Genomic DNA, 16,694 nt, shown 5'->3' on the forward strand with positions numbered 1-16,694 from the left:
GACTACACTACAAGTGAAAGTTTCTCTGTCAAATGTGTACTTTAATCTGGAGTAGGCCTACTTTAGCCTGACTTCAATCTGGAGTAGGCCTACTTTAGCCTGACTTCAATCTGGAGTAGGCCTACTTTAATCTGGAGTAGGCCTACTTTAGCCTGATTTTAATCTGGAGTAGGCCTACTTTAGCCTGACTTTAATCTGGAGTAGGCCTACTTTAGCCTGACTTTAATCTGGAGTAGGCCTACTTTAGCCTGACTTTAATCTGGAGTAGGCCTACTTTAGCCTGATTTTAATCTGGAGTAGGCCTACTTTAGCCTGACTTTTGTCTGGTTTATTTAATCGGCGTGGGTGGCTGCTGGAGCCAGGCTAGTAGTACTTGCTTTAAAACAAAATACTTGAGTTGAATAGGCCTATTCCGAAGGCTCAGAGTCTGTCTAGAACCATGACCATGGAACCAATTGAAACTAGTAGAAGACTATTGCCAACTTGCCAATTATTTTATTCATATTTTTAAATCCATCTCAACACCTCGACTAGTCTACTCTCATTTTGACCTGAGATCAGATTCTAAAAAATGTCTTCTACATCCTGACAGTTTTCTGAAAAAGCTATGTTTCTATGTCAGTGGTTCTTCGATTTTTCAAAAATAGCAGACCTACAAGCTCGTAGCGCGCCACTCGGTGGCGCACTATGATCTTGTAGATCTGCTATTTTTCAATAGCTAAAGCATAACATAATGCTAACACCAAAAGGGGTTCCCGCCCAAAATGGGTTAATAGAAGCATGATTTCGACTTCATACCCGTTGTTCGGGTTTATTTTCGGTACTCAGTGTCATTCTAGTACGATTTACACCGTATGAACATTGATGTGCGTTTGGTTTCACCCACTTCTGGCCCTTTACTGGACACTAAAATGAAGTATGTAAACCTAAGAAGACACAGTTTAAACGTTTTCTTGTGAGTTATAATTATAATGACAGCCAGGATGTAAAAAAGTATTCAATACAGTACTTTAATTTCTTTTATACAAATACAATAAGCCCTGAAAAAAAAAGAAATCAGCATACATTCTGAAAAGAGCGTGTCCGGGTTTGTATTGTAAGTCGTCTACCGGCCCGATGAGGTCCAACAAAGTAAATCATAACAAACATAAAATCTGTACTATAAAACAAAAGTCCTCCTCACATACACATCCCTTTCTGGGTGGTGGTCTTTGAAATTAAAAAGGTTTGAGAACAACCGATCTACACAGACCCTTGCTGTGCCCTCTCTGCCACTACGCTGGCTGCACTCTTCTCCCAAACCATCTCCATCTTCTGAAGGTGGGCCTTGGACGACTTGGAGAAGGTGCTCTTGACGACGTGCAGGGGAGCCGCCTTCCCGCTCAGGTACACCTTATTGATGCATTCCGGGAGCCATACGTGATCTCCCTTCTGCGTCGCCGTCATCGTCGTCTTCTTCTTCTCCCCCCCCTCCTCCTCCTCTTTTTTCCCCGTGCCTCTCTTACAGAGCGTGGCGGCATGAGCGAAGATGTATCCCGTCATGAAGGCGTCGAACCCGGCCCGATGCGTGCCTCCTCCCTCCGGCTTCTTTCTCTTGGCGTCCGCCGTCGTAGGGGAGTTGCAGCTGCCATTTCCTAGGGATCGATACCATCATGAATTGCCACGTACATAATTGCGATTAACGATTTAATTGTGTTTTTGGCATTGCATACTAGAACACATAATTGATTAACCCATTTTGGGCGGGAACCCCTTTTGGTGTTTTAAACATTGTTATAATTTAGCTATAGAAAAATAGCAGCGGGTGGCGCGCTACGAGCTTGTAGGTCTGCTATTTTTGAAAAACCGTGAAAATATTTATTTCAGAAAACTGGAGGATTTAAAAGTTTTTTTTTAAAATAGCCGATCTACAAGCTTACAACGTGCCGCAATGTAGATCGGCTTCTCACGCTACTTCTTTGAAAAAGGCGTATGGACATTTGTCAACATACGACTCTTGGGTGCGGCGGTGGCTCAGGGGTGGAGTGGCCGGATGGTAACCGCAAGGTTGCCAGTTCGAACCCGGGCTCCCCCTGAGTTAGTGTCGAAGTGTCCTTGAGCAAGACACTGAACCCCTAATTGCTCTCGATGTGCTGGTTGGTGCCTTGCATGGTTTCAGCCGCCATCGGTGTATGAATGAATGAGTGTGTGTGTGTGTGTGTGTGTGTGTGTGTGTGTGTGTGTGTGTGTGTGTGTGTGTGTGAGAATGGGTGAATGTAATGCACAATCTACGTAAAGCACCTTGGATAAAAGGCGTTATATAAATGCACCATTTACCATTTACGACTATGCAAAAATAACTGTGATTATCTCAAATAATTGCGAATATTGCAATTGTGTAATAATTGTGACAGGCCTACCGTTTCCTCCCTCAGGTCCCACGGGTTCCATTTCCACACCGTTGCCTGCGTCATGGTCTGGTGCGGTGGTGGTGGTGTTGGTGGTGACGACAGCGGTGGTGCTGGAGACGCCGCGCTCGTCACTCCGTTCTTCGTTGTCCTCCTCCGTGCCGGCGTCCGGTCCCTGGCATGCGTCGCTGGTCGCTGGCCGGTCCTGGACATTAGGGATGGGACCATAATCATCATTATAAATCAGTGGTAAAAAAAATGGACCCTGGTCCCTCATTAAATATTTAACTCTTGAGAGTGTAAAAGTAAACCTAATGGACCCTGACGGGTCCATTAGGTTTACTTTTACGCTCTCAAGAGTTACATTATTGTTAACACCTGCATTAGGCTACTTTACAAGAAGTCTACACAATTAGACAAATTTGTCAAATTTGTCAAAAAACACGGTGAAGCAGCTTTCTGCTTCTAGGGGCCGACGGCGTGGAACAAACTCCCACTGTACCGTCGGCAGGCAGCCTCTGTAGACATTTTTAAAGCACAGCTCAAGACCCACTTCTACACTCTTGCTTTTAATTGATTTGTTTTTTTTAATTTCTTTTGTTATTCATGTCCTCACTGTATTGCATTACTGCTCTTGTTTTTTAATGTTTATGCCTTGCTTTTCTTTTCTTTTTCTCTCTCTTCATTGCTCTGTAAATCACTTTGAGCTGCATTTCATGTCATGAAAGGTGCTATACAAATAAAGTTTTATTATTATTATTATTATTATTAAATCAAATTGACAAATAATTGTCAATTTGATCAACGTTTGCCTGTTCTCTCTCCTATGGTACCAACATCAATACAGCATGTAAAAGGTTACCACAAATAGTTGACATTTTACAAAATAATAGTATAGTGGACAGTAAAACAAAAAAAATATGAATCAATCAATTTATTTTCGATTTCTTCCAAATCACACAATAAACAAACGAAAAAATGAATTTGCTTTTTTTGAGCTGCAAATTCAGCACCACTTAAACCCCTCTGTACTTGATAAAACTGACCTGTAAAGAGCACCATTTTAAGTTTTAGGCATATTCTTTTTATTATCGCGATAACATCGCCACAATAATCTTGACATGTAATTTCCATGTGGTCCAGTGTGGCCTACCTGTATGACGGCGACAGTGTCGGCTCCTTCTTGGGGATCCACTTCCATGCAGGCCATTTTGTTCTCGGGCGCGCCGTCAAAGATGGCGGAGCCCTGCTCCTCCGCCTTCTGCCCTCTCTTCTTGTCTCTCTTCCTCTTCCTCCTGCTTCTCCTGTCGTCCAGTCCCTTCTCGTCCTGGTGGATGATGAGGTCGATGTCGTGGGACGAGGTGCACTGGGAACCGTGGGGACACCAGCCGAATGCCTGGCACGCATGGGCGCACGCACACACACACACACACACACACACACACACACACACACACATACACACATGCACGCACGCACGGGCGCACGCACACACACACACCCACACACACACACACGGTATTGCCGTGACCCCATATATTGAATAAAATGCTTGACATTTCATTTTAAATTTTAAATTCAACCTCAAGTTGTGTCAATCGTGGACTTTAGTCTGCAACCTCCTTTACTGTTATTAATATCATTATCATGACTAACTAGTCATAAAGCTATTAGTGACAGTCTGACAGACAATGCCACTGTTGTAGTTATCGACATGTTATTCAATATTCCAATACTAGTACTGCTATAATAATGCTACTAATAATCCTTAACGAATACACATTTGAAGTAGAACAGAAATTGCAACAACTTATCCCTTACTATTAGTAGTAGTGTAGTGTTTTGGTATTAGTTGTAGTAATTGAAGTGAGTGTGTGTGACCACCTCATAGAAGATTCCCTGAAGCTCTTTAATTACTTACTTACATGACTTTATTGCTTCTGGGACATTTTTTTTTTTAAATTGTACTTACCGAGAAGCGCTCGCAAACGTTGCCGGGCTGGCCCTCGGGGGACGCCATGGCCGGACATGCTCTGTAATCCACATAGTCGGCCATCTGACCGCCATAGTGACAGAAGTCCACGTGGACGTGAGGTCCGGGCCTTCCTGCTGCCGCACTGCGACTGTTGTCCAGCTTACTGCAACGAGAGAGGAATGAGAAACGGCTGATTTCACTCTGAGGTGGTATAGATGTACAGACACTGGGCCTGGACAGTATAGGTGTTTAGTATACTGCTCTGAGGTGGTATAGATGTACAGACACTGGGCCTGGACAGTATAGGTGTTTAGTATACTGCTCTGAGGTGGTATAGATGTACAGACACTGGGCCTGGACAGTATAGGTGTTTAGTATACTGCTCTGAGGTGGTATAGATGTACAGACACTGGGCCTGGACAGTATAGGTGTTTAGTATACTGCTCTGAGGTGGTATAGATGTACAGACACTGGGCCTGGACAGTATAGGTGTTTAGTATACTGCTCTGAGGTGGTATAGATGTACAGACACTGGGCCTGGACAGTATAGGTGTTTAGTATACTGCTCTGAGGTGGTATAGATGTACAGACACTGGGCCTGGACAGTATAGGTGTTTAGTATACTGCTCTGAGGTGGTATAGATGTACAGACACTGGGCCTGGACAGTATAGGTGTTTAGTATACTGCTGGGTCTCTGCATTCTAATCTAAAGTTACAATGTAAGGACTGTTTAATACCAAATTGGCCAAGTTGTCAAATATTATGTAAGTAAAAGGCAAAAAGTGTGAAGATAAAAAAATAAAAAAGTGTAATGCTTAATTGGGTCGTCCACTCACAGTTAACAGTTAATGTATTGAGTTTGTGCTTGAAATGTACTGTAATTCTGCAAACTGTTAATACATATTTCAATCAATCAAAGCCGATCTGCAAGCTCACAACGCCTAATTCTGCGAGGCATTGTGAGCTTGTAGTTATGGCTACTTTCACAACATTTATCTGTTGAACCGAGTCAGTGCTTGTCAGAGTGTGTGTGTGTGTGTGTGGGGGGGGGGGGGGTCGGCTGCAGCCTGAACAGTTTGAGAAGCCATGATCCAGGGGTTAAATCGAGCCTTACGCCGATATACAAGTTAGCAGTGCTGACCATTTCTTGTAGGCATACTCCAGATAGGAGGCCGTGAGGCGGAGCTCGAACTCCGTGGCATATTTGGTGTCGTAGACGCCGGCTGGGAACATCTCAGACAGGTCGGCTGTGAAGGTGGTCAGACGCTCAGGCAGGTGGGCATAGAAACACTGGGAGGAGAGAAGGACACAACAACACAGCGTCGCTTAGGACTGATGACAGTGCCGATTAATCATGATTTGACCCTTTTAACTTGAGCACACTATAAGTGTAACAACGCATGGACTTTTTTTTTTCTTTTTCCTTCCGGGTGTTCCCTTCAGAGGTCGCCAGAGGTCACCACAGCGAATCGTCTGCCTCCATCTCACTCTGTCCTCTGCTCTGCCTCCTCTTCTCTCACACCAACTAACTGCATGTCTTCTATCACTACATCCATAAATCCCCTGTTTGGTACTGTGAAATGGTGAACTGTGACCTGCTGTACGGGGTTGCATGCAAAAAATGTCTTTCAATACGAAGTGAATTGAAGGGTGAAGATGACAGCTACCTGGTAGAGGAAGGCCATGTCAATGAGGCCGTTGTGGAGCACTAGAGGTTTCCTGGCACGGAGGAGTTCGGTGAACAGCGCACGGACATTCACACCCTGGTTGTCTGATCCTCCCTGGAAGACCGAGAGAGAGAGAGAAAGAGGTAGAGGTAGTCGACGAAATCAACACTGGGACACACAGTGAGCATCATTCTACACCCATACCTTGTTGTTGCCTTTGCAGTAAGGGACACCCTGGGCGTACTGCTTGTTGAAGTCGAAGCCGTGCTGCACCAGGAACTGCACCGACTGCGGCTCGATGATGTACTCCTCGGAGCAAAGCACGGTCAGGTTGTACACCTGGACCAGGTAGGTGTCTGCAGCCTGAGGACACAACGAGGGACCATGAACACATACATTTACTAGAACAGTGGTTTTTAGCCTTTTTCATACCAAAGAAGGCCCATTATTTATTCAACATTTGAGTCATGGACCACCATTTGACAAGATTTAGATTTGATTTTGTCCACAATTCCACGTTGTATTGATGTTGGTAGTGTACCATATGAGATAACAGGCAAACGTTGATCAAAATAACAATTATTTTACATTCTCTATAATTGTGTAGACTTCTTGTAAATTAAGTAAGGCAGATGTTTAACAATAATTTAACTCTTTAGATCGTAAATTGGTTACCGTTTCATTTTACACTCTCAAGAGTTAAAGATCTAGAAGGGTCCATTTGGTTACCAACTTTCCATCATTTAGCTGGGGACCACCTGGAATCCCCTCAAGGATCACTGGTGGTCTCCGGACCACTGGTTAAAAAACAGCTGGTTTAGAAGAACAAAAACATCTGAGAAAACAGATAGTTACCGGTACTAAGTTATCTACTACTACTACTACTACTACTACTTACTAAGTTATCTACTACTACTTACTAAGTTATCTACTACTACTACTACTTACTAAGTTATCTACTACTACTACTACTACTACTACTTACTAAGTTATCTACTACTACTACTTACTAAGTTATCTACTACTACTACTACTTACTAAGTTATCTACTACTACTACTACTACTACTACTACTTACTAAGTTATCAATTCAAAACATTAAAATAGCTGACGTTCTTTAGTTCACAAAGCCTCACATCGCAACACACAGAGCTTGTAGATCTGCTAATCTCGCTATTCATGATGTCGTCTCTGTCGGTGTGGAAACCCCATATGTCCAAAACGGTTTCATTTTTCAGGATTCGAATTCAAAAAAGTAGCAGAGCGACAAGCTGCTGCTTTTGAGTGACGCTGTAGTATGATCAAGTATGGCATTCATTTGCGGGGGAAAAAATTGAAATGCTAAAAGTTAGAATATGGAGAGAAGAGGTTTCTGTGCGACAACGATATGATAAGTGGTTAATCCTAGACATACCATTGGTCCGATATCTCAAACCCTCCCCCTAACCCTAACCTCCCACGGGGCAGCACACCTAAACCTAACCCTCTCCCAACCCTTAACGCACCCCTCACCAACCTTAATCCGGTCGTTTTAACGCACCCCTCACCAACCTTAATCCGGTCGTTTTAACGCACCCCTCACCAACCTTAATCCAGTCGGACCAATGCTATGTCTAACCATAACCAATGCTATGTCTAACCATAACCAATGCTATGTCTAACCATAACCAATGCTATGTCTAACCAAAGTATGCCTCCCCTTTAGGGAATGTGTAACACTCGTTGGTTCTAGACATGAGTAAAGCAAAGAGGAACAACTTATGTTACTGTATTGTCCGTCCAGTGTTTTATTTCTAGACATGAGTAAAGCAAAGAGGAACAACTTATGTTACTTTATTGTCCAGTGATTTGTAGCAGGCGATTCCCAGAGAGAGGATGGAACGAGAGCGGGCTGCGTGGCATATGGCTTTATATCGCTCTTCTATGCATCTGAAAGAGACATGGAATTCAAAGTCAAAAAGCCATGTGACTACCAACAGCAGCTGGTAAAATTAACATAGTCCTCTAAACTAAAACAAAACTAAAACTGTGAGCCCACAACAATTAAATAAAAACATGACAATTTCACGGAGATGTGTCAAGTTCAGCTCCTGTCTTGCCTGCTTTTTTTTTTAAATAACCGAAGCTGTGTTTAGCTCGCTGCATAGCCACATACGTGTGCACGTGTGGTGAGAGGACAAGCGAGGACAGAGTATGAATGATGCAGCATAGCCGCAATTTGCAACTCTAGATTTTTTTTAATAATGGGATGAATCTAGAGTTGCAATACCCTCCATTGACTCCCCACTCATCCAATTTGGTTTGCGATCTGCTTGTCTTAAACAACGTTAAACTCACCAACATTGCAGCTGCAGTCCAAGCATGAATTATCCTCTTTCAATCTGCCGAGCTTGTTTTTCATAAAAACCCACCGTAGACATGTTATGAGCTACTTTCTGTCAAGACATCCAAGTGTTGCAGTTTGGAAGCACTCGTTTTCTTTAACGGGTCGCGCTGCTGCCTCCTGCATTATGTGCAAATTCGAAACAGGTGGTACGCAGGGTCGTTCAGTGACTTACGACAAGTGCTTCCAAACTCCAGCACTTAGGAAAAGAATCACCTGCACAGAATTTCTTGACAGAAAGTAGCTCATAACATCTCTATGGTGGATTTTTATGAAAAACAAGCTTGGCAGATTGAAAGAGGATAATTCAAGCTTGGACTACAGCTACAATGTTGGTGAGTTTAACGTCGTTTAAGACAAGCAGATCGCAAACCAAATTGGATGAGTGGGGAGTCAATGGAGGGTATAGAGCACCGAAGTCCTGACGTCACTGCCCTCTACTACCAGTAGAGGGCAGTGAGCGCCATGGTTCATGTAACTTTTTATAAGCATTGTACTCTCCATAGGGGGATTTTAGATCGCCTCATATAAGAACTGTGTTTGAAAAATAAACCGATCACCCGGGCCTTTTCACTCATATGGATATGAAGCATCGACTGAAGGTGGAAATGTACAAATATACCCAAAGAGTAACAAAATAAGCGTTAGAAACGAGCCAAACAACCCAGAGACTACATTTCCGGGTAGGCTGCTTCTGCCCGCAGCCCGTCGCACAACAGAAACTGAACGTTAATTACGTTTATTTTTATTTTATTGATATATAATGTATCGTGGTTAGTACGAGTCGAGTCACCACCAGCTGAGCTTACGTCAACGAGGAATCTCAGGAACGCAATATGTTGACAGCTGGGCGTGACGTATATGCTCAGCGACATTGCATTCATATGTAGTTTCAAGGCTTTTGTGGTCACATTAATTCCATTTTCTCTAGAAACTGGCTGTATCAAATATGAATGGACATCATTAACGACGCACAGCCACTCCCCTGACAGAAACGCCGAGGTGGTCGGTTTATTTTTCAAACACAGTTCTTATATGAAGCGACCTAAAATCGCCGTTTGGGGATCTCAATGCAAATAAACAAATACATGAACCTGGAGATTGACGACCTCTACTGAAAGTGACGTCAGACTTCGGAGCTCTATTGCAACTCTAGATTCATCCCATTATAAAAAAAATCTAGCGTTGCAAATTGCGGCTAGATGCAGCATCTCCTTACTAGACTCAGAAGTGCACCGCACAGCCAAGAATCAAAAGCTGCCATCAACATTACATCATACTCTAGTCTAAAGCCAATTTGACTCCGTTTACTGAAGATGAATGCAGAGATGATAAGAAGAACAGAAGAGCAAAACTCACTCAGCCAGCAAGGCTTTCCTGTTCCCAAGACCACTGAGCTCCTGAAAAGAGCAGACAGACACTGGTTATTATCACACTATAGCTGGCCACACCACATTCACATTCTCTGAAAACCACTCCCATTGACATACAGTGAATTTAAATAATTTAGTGTTAAAAACCAGGGGTCCGAAATACAGAAAAGGTAACCGAAGGTCCCGAAAGGGGCACACATGCCTACACAGTACACACAGACTAGTATGTTTTTCCATCTGTAGTAGACAGTAGTAGTCCCCCCCCCCCCACCTCCCTTTTTCCCCTCACTGTATGTTTCTTTTCCCTTTTTACCTCCATTATGATGAATTCCTGTTCTGTTCTTTGACTATATAGAAGTGTCTATTTGTACGTCTCTAAATGTTTTGATGAATTGAACATGGTGGACCCTCTTGTAAACAAGTGTAATGCCTAATTGGGTCGTCCACTCACAGTTAACAGTCTTTGTATTGAGTTTGTGCTTGAAATGTACTGTAATTCTGCAAACTGTTAATAAACATTTCAATCAATAGTAGTATGTGTGTACTATACTCACTGTATCCACTGCTATGAAGGAGGACGTTCTGATGGCCAACAGCATCGCAGGCCACAGCTCTTTGAAGTTGTCATTCTGAACATCAATCACTGGTACTATCATCGACGAGGAGGTCGTATCCATGACCACGTCTTGTTGGATTTAATAATATGGGCTTAATAATGATTTGTTTCTGCGAAATAAGTGTAGTTCAGGGATCAAATAAAAAAAATAATACCAAGAATGTCTGCACACTGACTGAAGCTCACACTAGCTAACTATCCTAGCAGTGTAAAAGCCACAGTAATAGCAACAGAGCAATGTTCTGACATGTTGACTATAGCTAAGACACTAATATAATGAATATCTGCTATTGTTTTACTATTATTACTTGGGTTTAATGTTTTCCAAAGGTACATTCACTCAGCATGCTAAGATGTAAACACTAACAGCGTGCTGCTGCTGCTGGAGGAGGAAGGGGTCCCTGGCTTGAAGGACCACCTCAGACATCATAGCCCTGTTTACATTGATATTTGCCTGAGTGAAAATAAACTAAAAAATAAATAAAACTAATACAACAAACACAAAAATTACTTCTTTTTTTTGCGTTCAAGTTCATGTATGACATCCTATTTGTGCATAAAACACGATGTTGCTAGTAGTTAAGATTTCAAACTAATTATTTATTTTAATCAGGAGTCTGCCGAGGATAGCTCGTGTGTACAGCAGAGTACGCCACTAAGCTCAGTCGTCGAGGACAAGTGCGCCATTTTGGCTCAAACAAAGTCAAACAACCGCTGTGTTCACTGATAAATAGCATCATTTTGTGTACGTTTTTAAACATTATCTCACGGCCGTGTGATTGTTGACGAGTCCTCGTTGAAATGCGAGTTATGCGACATTATTTATTTGTTTTTGTTTTTTTACCTTCCCTCCCTCGCTAGGTAAAAGTAAGTGATGCATAGTCAGATCAGACTCACTCAGACGTGCAGCTAACGTCATCATCATTTAGCGTTTAGATCTTTTATAGTATTATTATTATTTATTATTATTATTATTATAATAATTATAATGGGAGGCTGTTCGGCTCCAAACTGCTCCAACTCCACCACCATAGGGAAACAGCTGTTCAGGTGAGTCCCCCCCCTCTCTCCCCCCGTCCATAGTACTGTAGTACTTTTATTTTTATTTTTTTGACCTTTTTTTTACTTTTTTTATATGATGATTTCCTGTTTTTTTATTTTATATATATTGTGTATTTGAACGTCTCTAAATGTTCTGATGAATTGAAAGTTGTGGACCCTGTTGTAAACAAGTGTTTTATTTGCATTGACTTGTTTGAATTGACCTTTCGTTTGAAATGTACCCATGGTCCAATTCTGCATACTGTGAAATACAATATGTTCAATGGATCAATCAATCAGGTTCCCCAAGGACCCCATCAGGAACAAGAAATGGGTCGTCAACTGCAGGAGGGATTTTATGCCAACTGATCACTCCAGACTGTGCCAGGTAAAACAAATGAAGTATCAATACTGCAATATAGAAATACTGTTTGTTATATCAAGCACCAAAAGCAAGTGGGCAGCTCAGGGGTAGAGTGGCCGGATGGGAACTGCAAGGTTGCCAGTTCGAACCCGGGCTCCCCCAGAGTCAGTGTCGAAGTGTCCTTGAGCAAAACTCTGAACCCCTAATGTGTGTGTGTGTGTGTGTGTGTGTGTGTGTGTGTGTGTGTGTGTGTGTGTGTGTGTGTGTGTGTGTGTGTGTGTGTGTGTGTGTGTGTGTGTGTGTGAATGTAATGCACAATCTAATAATAATAATGGCACTATATAAATGCACGGTTGCACCATTTAAAAGTACTCATTTTGCAGAAAAATATATTTTGAAAATGGCAGATCTATTTTCAAATGGCTGAAGTGGTTAATGCATGTTTTGTAGTAATAATCAAAATCTGAAAAGTAGAAACTAAAGTTTTCAAATAAGTGCAATATTTCCCTCTGAGATGTAGTGGAGTAGAAGCAAAAGTACTAACACTTCAAAATTGTACTTAGGTAAGGTACTTAAGTAAATATACTTAGTTACTTTCCACGACTGCAAACTGTGCCAGGTAAAAAGTTCAATTCGAAGGCGCTTTATTGGTTGTTTCCCAATGGAAACAAGCCAATAGGCTTTCTTGGATCTAGTCATAGCACTATATTTTTGTAACCGTGTGTGTCACGCACGCACACAGGACCACTTTGAACAGAGTCAGTTTGAGGAGATCGCCCGGACGCCCGCCGGAGGCAAGAAGCTGAAGCCCAATGCCATCCCCACCCTCTTCAAGGAAGGACCGCTGAAGGACCCTCCGTACCCAGTAGTCACCAACACCACCTCCTCCCCATACCTCCTGATGCCCCTCAAAACGGAACCAGGTAATACCCTGTAACAGACCTGGGCATTGTACGGCCCGCGGGCCAAATACTCTGACCGGCCCGCGAAAGATTACTTGATAATTAGAAAATAAAACATACTTTCATTATCATATGGGTGGACTAAAACCGCATTGCTTTTATTTTGAAGCACATGTATTTTCACACTTATAATGGCACTGTTTCTACTATCCTGTACGACGAGGAACCGGGGCAATATTATTCTGTCGGGGCTTATTGCTCATGTACGGGATAATAATATAGCGTGTTGTGTCCTCCTCAGTGGACAGAGAGCTGGGCTTTGGGGAACACGGCTACGCCAGACGCACCCCTCTGCCGGGCCTGGAGGAGGACGAGGCGGACGGACCGGCGGAGGAGCAGCAGCCGCCATGCACGCACTGTCAGCTCCTCAAGAAACAGCTGCAGGAGCAGGAGCGGCACACTGCGCGTCTGCAGAAAGAGGTGAGCAGGAGATGCACGCTGCGCGTCTGCAGAAAGAGGTGAGCAGGAGACGCACGCTGCGCGTCTGCAGAGAGAGGTGAGCAGGAGACGCACGCTGCGTGTCTGCAGAAAGAGGTGAGCAGGAGACGCACGCTGCGTGTCTGCAGAGAGAGGTGAGCAGGAGATGCACGCTGCATGTCTGCAGAGAGAGGTGAGCAGGAGACGCATGCTGCGCGTCTGCAGAAAGAGGTGAGCAGGAGACGCACGCTGCGCATCTGCAGAGAGAGGTGAGCAGGAGCGGCACACTGCGCGTCTGCAGAAAGAGGTGAGCCGGAGACGCAGCGCGGCTGCAGAAAGAGGTGAGGGCAGCCCTGTCGCCTCTCAGCTAGAAGGTCCTGGGTTCGACTCCCGCTCACTGTGCCCATACCCTGGGTGGGGTGGGCGAAAGGGCCTTTCTGTGTGGAGTTTGCATGTTCTCATCGTGTCCCCCTAGGGTAGGTATACCCTCACAAGACATGCAGTAATCCTGGTCTCTAATTATGGTACCTCCCCCTGGCCAGCCGGGGCGCCTGATGGAACTGGTTGGAATAACGTGTTCCTTCCACGCGCTACGGTACATCCAACTGGGGAACCCTAGTTGGACTCCTCATGCATAGAAGGAAGCAGGAGGTCAGTCCGTTGCTCTCCCCATCCAGGTTGGATGTTGGCAGAGGAAGTGTAGCGCCCAGGATTACAGATTAGACACTTGGTGAAAAAAATGGCGAGCAAAATTGTGGGATAAAAAAAAAGAAAAGAAAAGACACAGCTGCAGGTCTTTCTAACGCAGTGCTTCTCAAAGGTTTTCGTCACCCCTGTACTGTACATAACCTTTTCATCCAAGGCACCCACCCCTCTATTACACTGTTACTTACATTGAACCTTGCATTCATGTCATATTACGGTACGCATAATATGTAAATCTTCCCTGCTAAGATACAGTGTTGAATGTGCAACGAGGACAACTGGAGAGGATGGCGGTTTCCATTACGATGGATTGAAAATAACTTCATAGACATTTAACCACTTGAACCCAAGGGGCCAGTGATGCTTTCCAACCTTGAGGTGCTCGGCCCTAGCGGTAAGAGGAGGGACTGCAGGCGGACCTGTGGAAGTATGACGAGGAAACCCCGTGCAGCTGGGCTTTAACGTTGAGCGCGTTTGCACTTCCGCATTTTGGGCACCAAATTTTGGTGCCCAAATCGAAAAAAGGCGGAAGTAGACGGTCCTTCCGGGTGCTTCAAAACGCCACTGAGCAACTTCCACTGACATGTATAGCTGGGGGGGCGGAGCTTCGCGCCAGTTCAGTCTCTATCCTTTTATATACTCTATGCTTGAACCCCAGCATCCCTATTCTGGGGGGAACTTTCACCAACAATCGACAACCTACAAGTTCACAATGCATCACAATCTGTTCAATCCATTCTGGACGGGAACCCCTTTTGGTGTTTTAACTAAGCATTATGTTATACTTTAGCTATTGAAAAATAGCAGATCTACAAGCTCATAGCGAGCTTGTAGATCTGCTATTTTTGAAAAATCGTGAAAATGCGGCACGAATCTTTAAATATATATTCTTTCAGAAGACTTTATTTTTTATTTCGACGTCAGGCCTAAATGGGTGAAATTACACACTGGTATCAGATGGTATACAATCGATAATAGAGTACACAACTTGCATATCGCAATTTGTGGGCTTCGGGAAGATTTTTTCTTTTATCTCTAATTACAACCCTCTCTCTCTCTCTCTCTCTCTCTCTCTCTCTCTCTCTCTCTCTCTCTCTCTCTCTCTCTCTCTCTCGTTCCACCAGGCGGAGGAGATGAAGAAGCGTCTGTTCCGTCTGGACCGCGTGGAGAAGAGCCTCCAGAGCTTCCTGTACGAGGACCAGGTCCGCGCGCTCTCCCTCACCAAGCACTCGCGGCGCGCCGTCTGGTCGCCGGAGACCGTGCTCAGGGCGCGCAAGATCCGCACGGCGGTGGGCACCAAGGGCTACGAGTACATGCGGGAGCTGGGCTACCCGCTGCCCTCCTACCGCACGCTGTGCAACCGCCTGGAGACCAAGATCATGGTCACCACGGACATGAGCCCGGAGGAGCTGGCCGAGCTGGGCCTGGGCCTCATGGCCACCTGCGGCGGCGGCGGCGGCGGCGGCGGGGGCACCAGTCCCTCGGCTGACGTCGTGGTCGGGGGGGACGAGGAGGAGGAGGAGGAGGAGGAGGAACTCATAGCCGGGGTCTTGTCCTGAAGCGGACCACCCCCCCAGGCCTCTTTGCACATGAAGTGTTTGGATTATGTTGTTCCACAACAGCAGGGGAAAGAGACGCGTGTTGTGAACGCCCGAACCGCAACAATGATTGGCCGTGCAACGGCTTGCAACTAGGGGTCAGGGGTCGGGAATCTCTGGGTAACCCGAGGATTCAATTCTGATTCAGAGGGCTGCGATTCGATTATAAATGATCAATTACCTACATCTCGAAGCGTTTCCCCCTCACTGTGTGACTAATAACTAACTAACAAAGTGCTTTAATAATGATCCGTAATGAAAACGGATTAATTTACTTCCATTATCTTTTATTACACTACAAACAAACAAAAAACGTTACGCAGCTTTCTGTTAAAAAAAAAAAGAATTCTGTATTTTTGACATTTGTGAATGGATTCATAATCGTCCATGTCCGCATCGCGATTAATCTATGAATCAATTTTATTTTCCACCCCTACTTGCAACCGTTATCCACCAATGGCAGTTGCAAGGAAGTTGCATTGGTGCGGTTGACCATAAAGTTCTTATAACGGCAGTGGGTGCCCCCCCGCCCCACCCCCCAGTGCGGGAGCGCACTCGCCTATTAGTTTGCATTGCACAGTAGTGCGCTCCGTGTGCTATTTCCGAACGCGGCCATTGTGTCAGCAGTGGGTGCTTCAGCCCTCAAGCACCCCCCGGACTCGACGCCGCTGGTTGCAAGGAGTTGACTAGTTGCATTCATGCGGTTTGGGCTTAAAGATCAGCTGAGAAAAGAAGCAGCAGGCTCCTCTCTTTCATATGAGCCCCTTTCATCAGACTGGTACCTCCATGTAGAGCCAGGGCATGATACAAAGACGTTGTGAGGCAAAGTACATGTTTACTTTTATCAGTGACCAAAAAAAATCCTTTACTGTATCCCCTCTCGTTTACATTCCCCACAGAATGTAAACGAGAAAACACAATCAGAAATGTTGACAAAATATAAGCATGAAAGGTAAAAATAAGCAAAACAAAAAAGAGCTAAGATAAAACAAAACCTAAAATGGACTCAAGAGGGAGTGAAAGCCAGGGAGAAAAGATGAGTCTTAAGGTGAGATTTAAAAACATTAATGGATGGGGCAGATCGAATATAAAGAGGCAAGCTCTTCCCGAGCCTAGGAGCTGCAGCCGCGAAAGAGCGTGCGCCCCTAGTGCTCTTCTTTGTTATTCGGCCCTCTAGCAGTACCTGATCGGCAAGTTAAGGCTCT

At 44.5% G+C, this 16,694-nt stretch overlaps 2 protein-coding genes across 3 annotated transcripts; one reads left to right on the forward strand and one right to left on the reverse strand.

The window, feature by feature from the left end:
* Positions 1-988: 988 nt before the first annotated feature.
* toe1 (target of EGR1, exonuclease) lies at positions 989-10,812 on the reverse strand. 2 transcript variants are annotated; one of them, XM_079506505.1, is made up of 11 exons: positions 10,711-10,812; positions 10,341-10,512; positions 9,773-9,813; positions 7,863-7,959; positions 6,235-6,393; positions 6,031-6,144; positions 5,505-5,653; positions 4,360-4,525; positions 3,541-3,783; positions 2,400-2,592; positions 989-1,634 (listed from the first exon to the last, which is right to left on the reverse strand). In XM_079506505.1, the coding sequence occupies exons 2-11, from the start codon at positions 10,461-10,463 to the stop codon at positions 1,243-1,245; spliced, it is 1,677 nt and encodes a 558-aa protein (XP_079362631.1). In that variant the 5' UTR covers positions 10,464-10,512; positions 10,711-10,812; the 3' UTR covers positions 989-1,242. The 2 variants fall into 2 exon arrangements, with proteins under 2 accessions (XP_079362631.1, XP_079362632.1); XM_079506506.1 differs by having other exon boundaries at positions 10,770-10,788.
* Positions 10,813-10,919: 107 nt separating this feature from the next.
* Positions 10,920-15,450, forward strand: LOC306927505 (uncharacterized protein; the record flags this gene model as incomplete). The annotated part of the gene is made up of 5 exons (XM_079507269.1): positions 10,920-11,452; positions 11,744-11,831; positions 12,550-12,730; positions 13,011-13,189; positions 15,016-15,450. Exons 1-5 carry the CDS (start codon positions 11,391-11,393, stop codon positions 15,448-15,450), a joined length of 945 nt encoding a protein of 314 aa, XP_079363395.1. The 5' UTR covers positions 10,920-11,390.
* Positions 15,451-16,694: the final 1,244 nt, after the last annotated feature.

This window comes from Electrona antarctica (genome assembly GCF_951216825.1).
Source record: "Electrona antarctica genome assembly, chromosome: 1".
Taxonomy (NCBI): domain Eukaryota; kingdom Metazoa; phylum Chordata; class Actinopteri; order Myctophiformes; family Myctophidae; genus Electrona; species Electrona antarctica.